The 13,131-nt window shown below is 35.9% G+C and overlaps 1 protein-coding gene across 2 annotated transcripts in view; it reads left to right on the forward strand.

Annotated features, from left to right (window-relative positions):
* Nucleotides 1–13,131, forward strand: part of IPO8 (importin 8) — a 73,749-nt gene that overhangs the window by 1,256 nt on the left and 59,362 nt on the right. Inside the window, exons 2-4 of one of the 2 annotated variants that reach the window (XM_057700909.1) lie at nt 3,922–3,974; nt 9,869–10,025; nt 12,665–12,823. In XM_057700909.1, the coding sequence (XP_057556892.1) occupies nt 3,922–3,974; nt 9,869–10,025; nt 12,665–12,823 (369 nt within the window). Of the gene's footprint in view, nt 1–3,892; nt 3,975–9,868; nt 10,026–12,664; nt 12,824–13,131 lie in introns of both variants that reach the window. The other variant, XM_057700908.1, reaches the window with a different exon arrangement.

Raw genomic sequence — 13,131 nt, forward strand, 5'->3', positions numbered from 1 at the left:
ATTAGAAACTCTGGGGATTGGGGCCCAGTTGTGTTTTAGTTAAGCTCGCAGAGTGATTCTTTGCTTCCTGAAGTGTGAGAACGACTGTCCTCAGTAAATGTTTCTGTAGGAGTTCACTTAGGTTTTTTTCTGGTTGGTAGTTGACTTTAAAGTGCAGATATCCGTTGTGAATCTCTGAAAGGGATTATTTTAATGGGGAAGCTGGGTGGAGTAAGTGTGAATCCAGGATTTCCAAGAGATAAAAGGGAGAGTGAAAACACTGACTCTGGAGAGAAGGTTGAGTTGAACTAAAGCCCAAAGGGAATGTGTTGGTGCTTCAAAGAGAAAAGGGGAAAGTTAAGGTCAGTACCTGTCCCAGGCTTTGCAGAGTAAAAGTACTGTACGCTGCTTGGCTAGAAGAGTAGTAATCCAGGCGTGGGTTAGGAGGAACAAAGCAAGAGCTGAACTTGCAATCTGCTAGTACGAACAGGGGAACTGGCCTGCTTGTGACCCCCTCCTCTTCACAATGAGGGCAGATGTTACACTGATAGTGTCCACAGGAATCATGTCTTTGCTATCATGTACTGCCCTGCCTCTGTTAACCTACCCTTGCTTTGAGTCTGAGTCATCAGTATATAAGTGCAGTTTATAGTGCACTTTATAGAAGTGGAAAACGTAGGTGGGAAAGCCTACAGAGCTGCAAGAGACTTTTAGGACCCAATTCTATCCTGTTCTTCGTGGTATTTCAACCCAAATCCATTTCAACCTCACTCTGCCCTGCCCCATATCCACCCAACTCATCACAGACTGCAATTTCCTCTGCAACTTCTAAAAGTAGCTTATTGCTATGTCACTCATTTAGCATTTATATTTAGTATAATGCTTTGGATTGTAATATGCTCTAAAGTATTTTTTTGAATTGTAAGTAGAAGACCAAAGTATAATGTTACATAACCTTTTAATAAAACATGGTTTTAATTTTGGGTTTTGTATGCTTTATCCTTTACTACCACTGTAACCTCCTTTTTTGTTGGATAAACACATGGGTGATCTACCATAAATGATTAGGGTCCAGTTCATGGAATATTTTTGTCTGGTCCTCCCTCAACAGATGCACTTTGTGTAGGAAATGGGGGCAGTTTCTACACTGTACTGACTGACTTGTCAATTGACATTTAGAAGAGTAGGCAGTTTCAAAACATAACAACCTGTGTTCCAAAGGATAAATTCTTATTTGGAACTATATTTTTCTGTAGCCAACATCTTTCTGTTACCAGTGACTGGTTCCTTGACTGCTATATCTGATGTTGTTTTTCTGGAAAAATGTGTTTTCAGTTTTATTGGAGGATATTAAGAATGCATCCTGTACACATTCGTCATTGTATTTAAACCCAGAAGTCCCTTTAGCAGCAGCATAGGGAAGTAGGAATGGGTAGATACCTTTTTCCAGTAGTTCATCCAGAAAGGTGTCTTCTTTTAGTGAATCATTCTCCATCCACGTGGCCTCAATAGGGAAATCAAGATATTTACTTTCATTGCCATGCTTACGAATCTCTACTTTTTCCATGCATCTGTATGTACCATTTTTATTGCCCTTTGAGAGAGTTTGCATCTATGAATAACATACTTACTGTGTTACTTGCAGGTACTATTCAAGACTCTGCTGTCATGGAGCTTGCTTTCTAGTGGGGGATACCGACAAGTAAATAAGACAATTTCAGGTCATAAGTGCTGTAGAGAGTAAAGCCTGAGAGAGAGTGTTGGAATGTATAAGTAGGGTGGTCAGTCTCTGAACAATGACATTGAGCAGAGACCTAAATGTTGTGAAGAAGTGAACCAGGTGAAGAACTGGGAGAGGAAGAGAGGGAAGAGCAAGTTCAGAAAAGGCCCTCAGCTTGGCGCATTGGAGGGCTGGGAAAATTAACATTGGGGGAGCAGTGAGGCAGAGAATGGGAAAGCATCAGGTTTTTGCTCTAAATGAATTCTCATAAAATGCAGAATTTAGCTAAGCAAGGAAACTTTGTTTTCAGAAAACCTCACAGATATAAACTAAATATCCTCAAGAAATCATTGCGAGATATTGTTATTATTATTTCTTAGAAACTTGAAGCCCAGGGTAGAAAAGGAATCGGAAGGAAAGTAGTATGAGAATATATCTGAATTTACCACTGAATCTTTTAGCTGGCCAAATTAACAGACTGAATCAAGGCGGAAAGAAGACAAAAGGTTGCAGAAGTTCTTTGAAATGTCAAACAGTTGTAAAAAGAGAAGGTCCAAAATGTGTACAATGGCAAGTGTTGCAGTAGTCTCCACTATAACTACTTTTAAATAAGTAGTATTAGTCTGTGTGTAAAGATTATTTTGTACTTATGTGTAATAAATAACTAAACTATATAGATTAGAACTAAACTATATATATGTTTCAATCATTGGTTCACTACAGGATCTTACAGTATCTCAACAGTTATAAACATGAGTTATAAGAACGTAAATATGGAAGACGAGATTGAGCTAAATCTGTTTTAATTTTGACTTGTGTAAACTGCTATTAAAAGAAATCTGTTTTTTAAAAAACTACTTTAAATATCTGCTGGTTTCAATTATGGATAAAGAATTTACTTCATATACAACAGATTTAAGATTTTGAGATTTATACAGAATGAAAGGAACAGTTAGAAGGTAATTCAAAATTTTACTGATGGGTATAGAAAGACTTGGAAAGCATAATGTTCTGGATAGAAAGAATCAATATTTTAAAGATGCCAATTTTCTCTAAATGTTTTGGTTGAAGATTTATCTTAATAAATGCTATTACAAATAATTGGAAAGGTGATAAATTTAAAAAATGGAGTGGTATGCCATAAACCTAGTGATGTACCGAAAGGGATGCCACCATAGGTCCAGGCTCCTGGGAGGAGGTGAGCAGAACAGACTCTCTGCGTCATTGTCTGGCTTTAGCCTCACTGAGAATTTATGAGTCTTTTCTGGGAATGTCAGTGGGCAAGGCCAAGTGTAAGCTCTGGGAATGTGGCAGGCCTGTAATATGGTCCAGGTACTAGACATCTGGAGGGGATATGATCAGAGGGAATAGGCTGCTCTCTAATTTTTTTTTTTTTTGCTTTTAAGTCACCATGGCTGAACTCAGGAGTAGGTCCAAGTAGAACATGTCTATGGGGAGAAATGGCCCAGGCAGCAGGCACTGTCTTGTGAGGCACACTATTCCGGTGGGGACTGGTTCCTCTCTATAGTTCATGCACAACTGTTGTCCGTTTTCTGTGTTGGATCTCCTCTTTTCTGTAGCCCATGTTTTCCTATTTTCTGTTTGTCAAAGATACCATAAACAAAATTGAAGCACAGATAAACTGGAAACAAACACCTGCCATGTATAAGTCAAATAAAACTTTGATTGTAAATTTGTAAAATAGCTCCTAGAATTTTTAAGAATAAAACTATTCCATTTACAGAAAGGTTGGGCGAATAAGGAATTTGTAGAAGAAAACAAGTAGCCAACAAACTGGAAAAAACTTCAAGCTGGAATAAATGTAATTTGAACTATGAATAAGGTTTAAAAGTTCTGAAGCAATGATGTGATGCTGATCCCTATGTTAGATAGGTGAACACACATGTGTTCTACTCTTGGGAGTGTAAATTGCTACACCTTTTCTGGAGAGCATTTTGACAGTATATGTCCAAAAAACCATAAAAGTGTTCTTACTCTTTTATTCATCAATTTATTCTAAGTAAATTTTTTTGACTTGACGTATTTTTAGTAATCTTCATTTTGCTTTGGAGAGTTTCTCTCACTTCAAAAGTTTTTCTTTTATTTGGACAGTAATGTATTCAGGAACAGGTGCTAACAGTTATTCATTTATATTGCCCTATTTTTTTATAAAATATTTCTTTGTAATTTCAGTCTTACAAGATTATCAATTTTGCCCCCAGTTTACTTCGGATTATAGTCTCTGACCATGTGGAATTCCCAGTACGCCAGGCAGGTGAGTTGGTTTTTTTTATCCTTTAGACATTTATTTATGGGTAAGAGTAGGACTAGAGTTTAATTTCATTTCTAAATATCTGCTTTCTTTGAAAACATAGGAAATACACATGAAGTATTTCTAATGGCTTAAAAACTCACTCTCTTTTTCTGTGGACATTTAGAGGTCCATACTGAGCTCTTAAATCTCCCATAGCTTTCTCTTTCCTCTTCTCCCTTCTAGGTTCTAGCTACAGTTCCTTTTCTCTGTAACTTTGCCATTTTTCCCTCTTAGCTTTCACAGTTTTCATAGCTTTATCTCCCTAATTTTTAATGATTCCTAGTGGCCTTGCTTTTGCGCCTATAGATTAAGACCCTGAATTTGTATATATGAATTTGGTTCCATTCATGTGTGAGATCACGGAGGTAAGGTTTGCACAGGTGTTCCTAACCACGTGACTGGGGAGCAGTTCGACTCTATGGGATCTTAGGGTGGTTTCCTGATGTTGTGTATTCTTCTTCTTTTTGCTTTTTTAATGAACCCAGAAGGTTAAAAATGGAGAAAGCCTTGGACTGTGATGAGTCCTGGAAAGAGACTCATCATACTCAAGATAAAGGGGGTAAAATGATAATAGCTAATTAAAAAATATATAATTGAAGAGACTTAAAAAAGTATGTAAGTGACATATACTAATAAATAATTTGGGCAATATAGAAAAATACAAGAAAAAAGTAAAAAAAATTACCTGACATTTATCACTCAGAAATGACCATCATGAACGTTGGGTACACATTCGTCTTTGCATGTGTTCAGGTGGAAGGACAGATGAACAATATAAAATGGGATTATATTCTACATGCTGATAACATAACAGAATAAAAAAGTAGGGAATCATTAAGTTTTGGAAAACTATGTGTGATTTCCTAAATGATTCCTTTGTGGTTAAGATAAGAAAAACCTATGGAAAAACATTCATGGTGGAATTGTTTTTTTTTTACTTTAATAAGTTTTATAAGATTTCTTTGTTTTTTGAAACCACAATTCTCAGTTTAATCTTAGTTTTATAAAATAGTGCTGTTTTGAAACCACATTTGCTAAATAGAACCTATTTTAATAACCTAAGTATTTACAGGGCCATTGTGAATTTCCTGTAAAGCTTTGTAGAAGTAGTACTTTTAAAGATCTTAAAGCAATTTATTAAATTAATGTCTTCTTTATATGACGTATAAACATTACAAAAAAACAATTTATATTATTAGATTGCTCTCAGTCCCACCCCCATAGATAGCTACTGTCAACTTTGGTGCATGGTTCTTTAATTGTTTTTTTTCTGTAGATATGCTGATTTTAAAAAGTAACAAAAATCTGTTTGTATTACATATGCTATTTTGTAATTTCCTATTTTTTTTTTTTTCACTTAACCTTATACCCTTGGGGGATCATTCCATGTCAGTGCACATACATATACTTCATTCTTTGTGGCAATTATTCAATATTTCTTTGAATTAGAGCTACCATAGTTTATTTAAGCAATCTGATATTGGTGGACATTTCCTTTATTGTCCCTTTTTTGTTGTTTTGATACAGGCAGTGCTGAAATGAGCATCTTGCACACATATCTCTGGATACTTGTGGGGATATTTTCATAGAATAAATTATAACAAATGGAAGTGCTAGGTCAATGTATTAACAGTTATAACATTTAGAATTTTGAATCCTATCACCAAGTTGCATTTACTTGCTTTTTCTATCAACAGTGCATTAGAATGCTGGATTCCCCATATCCTCACCAATTCTATGCAACTTTGGATCTTAATAACTTAGGTAATTAAATTTTGATATAAAATGTAAATAGCATTTAAAGGCAATTTTTTCTTCACAATATATGTAGATTTCAAATCTGTTAGCCACAGGGCAGACAGGGTTTGTCTTGGTGGTTGATCATATCCTAATTTATTAGGACAACTTTCTACTTTAGAGCATCTTTTTTGTTATTCAGTCTGAAATATACTGTGTAGAAGTCTACATTCTAACTGTCCTAAATTTAAGTGCCATTTATTTATTTATTTATTTTTAAAAGTTATTTATTTATTTTATTTATTTATTGGCTGCGTTGGGTCTTCGTTGCTGCACACGGGCTTTCTCTAGTTGCTGCGAGCGGGGCTACTCTTCATTGTGGTGCACAGGCTCCTCATTGTAGTGGTTTCTCTTGTTGTGGAGCACAGGCTAGGTGCGTGGGCTTCAATAGTTGCGGCACATGGGCTCAGTAGTTGTGGCTCGCGGGCTCTAGAGCACAGGCTCAATAGTTGTGATGCATGGACTTAGTTGCTCCGCGGCATGTGGAATCTTCCCAGAACAGGGCTCAAACCTGTGTCCCCTGCATTGGCAGGCGGATTCTTTACCACTGTACCACCTAGGAAGTCCTTAAGTGCCATTTGTAAGTTTTCTGTTCTATTTAATCTATTATTAAAATACAAAGATGCCCCAAGAATCTGATGGTGACACCCAGACAGAAAATTTATCATTTTAGCATGACATTTAAAAAAGAATGATTTGATCTTTGATTAAAAAATATCAGCCTGGGGACTTCCCTGGTGGTCCAGTGGTAAAGAATCTCCTTCCAGTGCAGGGAATGCGGGTTTGATCCCTGGTCGGGGAACTAAGATCCTACATGCCGCAGGGCAACTTAGCCTGCATGCCACAATTACTGAGCTCATGGGCCTCAATAAGAGCCCGAGTGCCGCAAACTACAGAGCCCACATGCCCCGGAGCCTGCACGCCACAACTACAGAGAGAAAAAACCCACATGCCACAACTAGAGAGAAGCCCACGTGCCACAACTAAGACATGATGCAGCCCAAAAAAAAAAAAAAAAAAAAGAAAAGAAATAAATATTAAAAAAACTAGCCTGTATAAAGCTGTAAAAAAATTATGCTAATATTAAGTGGAAAGACACAGTTCTGCAAAACATTCAGTTCTTATTTTTTTGCTTGTGGGCAATTCTAAAATATTCTTGCTATTATCAAGCAAGCTTATTATTGAATGTCCTTACTGTGAAGAAATAGAAAATGTAATATTTTGATATTGGCAAGAAAAACAAAATAAATTCGGATGTTTGCTCCACTGTTTTCCTTTTGATTGGTAAGCTTACTAGCATTATTAAGATTAACCTCAGTGTTCCAGAATACAGAACCTAGAAATAAATAGAAAGGTGCCTCTGATCAGTCCAGAAACACTTCACACTCTTTTGTTAAAACTCATGAGTCTTATTTGTAGGATACTCAGAATGTATGTAATCTTGTTTTAGATATAACATACACACTTTGTTACCTTATTTCCTAGCCTTTAACAGATTAAGATAATAACAAAGGAGAGAAGAAAAGAGGGGCTCCCAAATTACTATGAAAAATGGAAAAGCTTAAAAACATCAACTCAAAAAGCACCGCATTCTGCTTCACCGAGTTTAGTGGCACCCTTTCCCCTTTGAGGTTAGGGATCCCCTTCGATCTGTGTAGTGGAGGCTCTGGGTCCAGAGGACAGAGCATATGTGATGAATGTGTTTGAGAAGGGAAGAGGCGTGTGTATGTTTCAAAGTTTATTTCAAACGTAAGGTGCTTGAAATTGTAAGTGGATTTTGCAGAAAACCAAATTTTAATACTTAATTTCTTTATGAATGAATGAAGATATTTGTATTTTCTTAGCTCTGGCAAATGTTAGATACTTGAATTAAATGATCGAAGGGAGATTTTTAGATTATTGGTAGAGTTTCAGTTATTTTTGGTATTTTTCCTTCATTATCTTCAGTAATCCATGATTATCCATAAGAGTAATTACTATTATCTTTTCAAATTGTTACGTTAAGTTCAATTTTATTTTAACTAATTGCAGATTTATTTCAACATATGCAAATTTGTCACTGTGCCTTTTACATAGGCCATCTTTCATGGTGTCCCATAATAAAAATATTTTTTAGTTATGAAATTAGTAGCACTTAATGACTGAATTATAAGTCCATGATTTTACCAGGTCTGTAACATTGCTGTCTGAAAGTTGCTTTTTATTTTCAAGACTAGTTCTATAGGGATTAAAATGGTGTTGTGTGTAACATAGTTGATTTTTCTTTTTGCAAAGATTAATGTCATGAAATCAGTCTGAATTGCTGACGGGTTGGACCATATTCTTAGATCATTTATTCATTTCTTTCAACAGTTTATGCATTTTTATTGCTGATGACTGTTATATTAAAAAATAAATATATTGCAATAAACAATGATACTTAGTTCAGAGCCTTTGTGGTCTGAATTAAAAAAAGACAAAAACCCAAACTTTCTCTTTCACACGTAGACACAGTTTCTCCCCCTGCTTCTCTTCTTTCCTCCCTCCCTCCCTCCCTCTCTCTCTGTCACTCTCTCAAATAATTTTTGTTTTTATCCTAAAAAATGGAAATCCTAGATGAAATTGTCTTTTTCAGACCTTTGTTGAATCAAAACTAATGAAAGAGGAGCTTGCAGGATGTCAGGTTCATAATTTCATTGGGTTTCTATTGTATTATAGCCAAGGTAGAACATGTTGGTTTATTCTCTGTGGTATAATGCTTTTACGAGCCAATTTAGTTTATGTTAAAGTTGAGCTGAAGGGAGGAGTGGGTGGCGGGGAGAAGGGAGAGGACAAACTTAAGGGAAGAAAGTTATAATGCTTTGCAGATCATCTTTCTTTATCTGTATATATTATGTATATATAAGAATATAACATTATAAGTATTAATTTATATTCAGGGCTCAGCTAGGATGATTAGAAAGCTTCACATTTCCTTTTAAAACTCTGTAGCAGTATGTTAGCTTCTTTCAGAAGTCTTTTGTTAAATGTTGATGGTGGGCTGTACCTGGTGGCACAGTGGTTAAGAATCTGCCTGCCAATGCAGGGGACACAGGTTCAATCCCTGGTCCTGGAAGATCCACATGCCCCAGAGCAACTAAGCCCATGCACCACAACTACTGAGGCTGTGTGCTGCAACTACTGAAGCCTGTGCTCCTAGAGCCTATACTCCGTAACAAGAGAAGCCATCACGCTGAGAAGCCCATGCACCACAGTGAAGAGTAGCCCCTGCTCACCACAACTGGAGAAAGCCTGTGTGCAGCAACGAAGACCCAACACAGCCATAAATAAATAAATAAAAATAAATAAATAAATCCATTATTTAAAAAAATGATGAAGATTGAAAAGAATAGGAACAAACTGGCACAACAGTGTAAAGCAATTATACTCCAATAAAGAGCTTAAAAAAAAAAGTAGGAACAAAATCATTGATTACATATTTTGATAGAAATAAACAGATAAGAAATTTCCTGAGATTTTCCAAAACTATTTGAAAACTGATGTCCTTTTCTCTATTGTTATATTTACAAGTGGCAAATATTCAAAAGGGTTAGATAAAAAGTATCAATACTATAGGTATTTCAAAATGGTAGTGGGGGTTAATAGGCAGTGAAAGAAAAACAAAAAAACAATCTACCTGAAGGACTGTACAATTTCATGTGTTCAGTTCAGTATTAGGCATTATGAACAATAAGACTCTTATGACCTCAAAGTACTTTTAGTAGAATTTCATTTAGACCATATTGTATTTAGTCTAAGGATGCACAGTTGAGTTCCTAAATCACTTTTCTGTCATGTAAACTCTGGCAGCTTGATTTAATAAGATGTTTTCTACTTAGACTTGCTTTACTAGCTAAAGAGAAACTTTAAATTCTTATCCATTTTCCCTTCCCTACTTGGCTATTTATAGCTGTAAGATTTTGCATTTTTGCTGGGTGTCATGTTTAGCATTGAAGGGTTTAGCCTTTCATGCTCTGTAAAGCTGAATGAAAGCCATCTTTTCAATACTGCTACATTAGCATTTTTCTTCTCTAACTTAGCTGCCATTTACTTGAAGAACATGGTGACACAGTACTGGCCGGACCGAGAACCTCCACCGGGAGAAGCAATATTTCCATTCAACATTCATGAAAATGATCGCCAGCAAATACGTGATAATATTGTGGAAGGAATAATTCGGTCTCCAGACTTAGTGAGGTACATAATACTGTATCTACATATATCTATAGATATATGCGTAGTAGGAAGCACAGAATATATAGATGGGGGAGGTTGGATTTAATCATTAGCCTCAAGTTTGTTTTTTAAAAGAGATGAAGTAATGAAGATGGGTTTTCAAAGAATACAGTTTTAGTTATTTGTTTTTGCATTTGTAGTTCTTTGCCTCAAAATATTTTGGAAAAGATTTAATTTCTGTAGGTTACCACAAAAAGAGTTAAGGCAAAAATCTAGATTTGTTATATAGATCCCTGCTATGTAAATAACCTATGTTCTTAGTTATGAACTCTTGACTTTTACTGTCTGCTTTTCTTCTCCCTGATATTGGGAAATTGACTTCTGGGGGTTTTAATCTACCACCTTTTGTCACACTTTACCTATCTTTTTATTCATTTTTATGAACTGAGCATCTTTTCCTTTGAGGAAGACAGGATAGAGAAAGTATAAGCTAGAAGAATTGTCTCTGGTTTTTCAAATTTAGATTAGATGCTATAAAGCAGCACTGTCCAATTAGAACTTTCTTCAGTGATGGAAATCTTTTACATCCACACTGTCTTATATTTAGCCATGTGGAATAGAAGCCAACTGAGTAGTTGAAATGTGCCTAGTGTACCTGAGGAACTGAATTTTTAATTTAATTTTGACTAAGTTACAGTGTGTGCATGTAGCTGGTACCTGCCTCTAGTGGATAGCACAGCTGGAGATTCAAAAAAATTATGCAATCTTAAAATAGGAGAAACAAATTCTTTTCAACATGAGCAGGTGATCAGGTTTGTTTTGAAAATGTGGGAGGGAAATAGATGAAACTGAGGTAGGGGAATGAAATTATTTAACTTCAAGAGATTAGATGTAACTTTATCCCTGAGTGTATAGTGTACATTGGCATAAGCAGAAGAAGAGGAAAAAGTGAGAGGATAACAGTGAGGAAGGTGGACAAACATTGAACTCCTCTTTGTGCAGTTGTTTGGGTATGAGGAGAAAATAGGCAGACTGATGAAAGAAAATCATCATTATTCTCATTGGTTGCCCAAATGCCAGTCTGGCAATGGCTTCCCTATGGCACCATCATGTGTCCATTTCCTGTCAAAATCTTTACATTTTCAAATCTCTCTGAATCTTGCAAGCAATGCTTCTATACAATAGTATATGAAAGGATGGCTGTTCATAAGCATCCTTTGCTTGGCTTGGAATTGAGAAAGGGTTAAGAGGGTCAACCTGAAGATGAAATTAACAAAATGAAAAGTTTTAGTTTCATTGGAAACAAATACGAAACATTTATTGTTTAGGCACAGCTGCTGGTGGCACAAGAGGTTATCTTTATTTTTATTATGAGACAGTTCTTTGTGGCTTTGCTTCTTTTATGTCCTGAAGCCTTAACTGTAACCATTCTTAAAGAAATATTCTCAACGTTTATTTAAGAGTATTTCAAAGGATCTTCTGCAATTAGATTTGGAAAAGAGCCTTTGCAAGGAAAAGGCATTATTTATTTGTTTCAGGGAATTCATGTTATTGGCTGTTGAACTGAACACATATCTCTTTCTTGGCACTGTGGAATCCTAACGTAACTAGATTAACTTTCTGACCATTTACATGTGACCACATAAGGATACTGATAGTTTGTAGAAGAGAAAATTTTTTCTCTCACTTTCTTTTATTCCTAATTACAGTTGGATCCAATTGAGGAAATAAGTACTGACCTAAGTGTTATGAGATCACATCTTTCATCGCTTAACTTTGTGGTTTTATTAAAGAGATTTCTTCCTTCCTTCCTTCCTTCCTTCCTTCCTTCCTTTCTTCCTTCCTTCTTTTTCTGTTTTATGTCTTTCCTGTTGTTTTTTTCTTCGTTTCTATGGAGATAGCTCTTAGCATTCCTCTTCAGGAATTGCCAGATAATGCTTGTTACATTATACAGAAATTAGGCTCTCAGGAAGCTTTGCTAGATGCAGAATACTATGTGGCTGGGAACTGATGATGAATGGTTCCAGGCTTTGGCTCACGAGATGCTTCCCACTGTTATGTAGGCCTCCATTTTACTGTCTTTGACCATTTTTAGGCCAGGTTTGTCCAGTTGAAATGATAAAATACTTTTTTGGTTTTGTTTCCGCCTTAGGATAGGATAACCAAAATACAAAATATAACAAGTTGGGAAATTGTAGAGAGCTGGGGTGGATTCATTGTCTGTTTTTTGGAAAATTTTTTATGAATTTATTTAAGTTTTTTTTTTTTTTTTTTGATGTGGACCATTTTTAAAGTCTTTATTGAATTTGTTACAATATTGCTTCTGTTTTATGTTTTGCTTTTTTGGCTGCAAGTCATGTGGGATCTTAGCTCCCTGACCAGGGATCGAACCTGCACCTCCCCCACCCCCCCACCCCCCGCATTGTAAGGTGATGTCTTAACCACTGAACCACCAGGGAAGTCCCTGAATTTATTTTTAAATTCTTTATAGGACTTTATAGGTTTTTCTTTATAGGACTGCTCTTTTCCCCTCCACCCCAGATAAATAACTATATAATGTAAGTAAAAAGGAATCAGTGCTTTTCTGTACAGTATTAGAGGTCTTTGAAGCTTGATATTTATAACTACTTAGACTTTGGACTTTTTCCCCCACCTTATAGAGTCCAGTTAACAATGTGTCTCCGTGCCATCATTAAATATGATTTCCCTGGTCACTGGCCAGCAGTGGTCGACAAGATAGACTATTACTTGCAGTCGCAGAGCAGTGGAAGCTGGCTTGGCAGTTTATTATGTCTGTATCAACTGGTGAAGACATATGAGTAAGTTGATTTCTATTGGCTGAAGACACCAGCCTTGTGTTACTTAGAATTTCATTTTATAGCGGGGTCTGCTGTGGGTGTTCTGTAGAATCAAATTGGTTTGGGAAATGTTGGATTAAATGCAGTTAAACATGTTTATTTATTACAGATTTTCAAAGAATCTTTAATCTGCTAATGTACTAATCTCTAAGTTAGGGCTTCTCAATTTATTTTGTTAGTTTCAGAGGACCATTTGTTAACAGCTTCCCTTGGAGATTTTCATGGAGAGGTACCTTAACATTTGTCTTTAAGTAATAAGCACATTATCA

The sequence above is a fragment of the Hippopotamus amphibius genome, chromosome 12 (genome assembly GCF_030028045.1).
Source record: "Hippopotamus amphibius kiboko isolate mHipAmp2 chromosome 12, mHipAmp2.hap2, whole genome shotgun sequence".
In the NCBI taxonomy this organism is placed as follows: Eukaryota; Metazoa; Chordata; class Mammalia; order Artiodactyla; family Hippopotamidae; genus Hippopotamus; species Hippopotamus amphibius.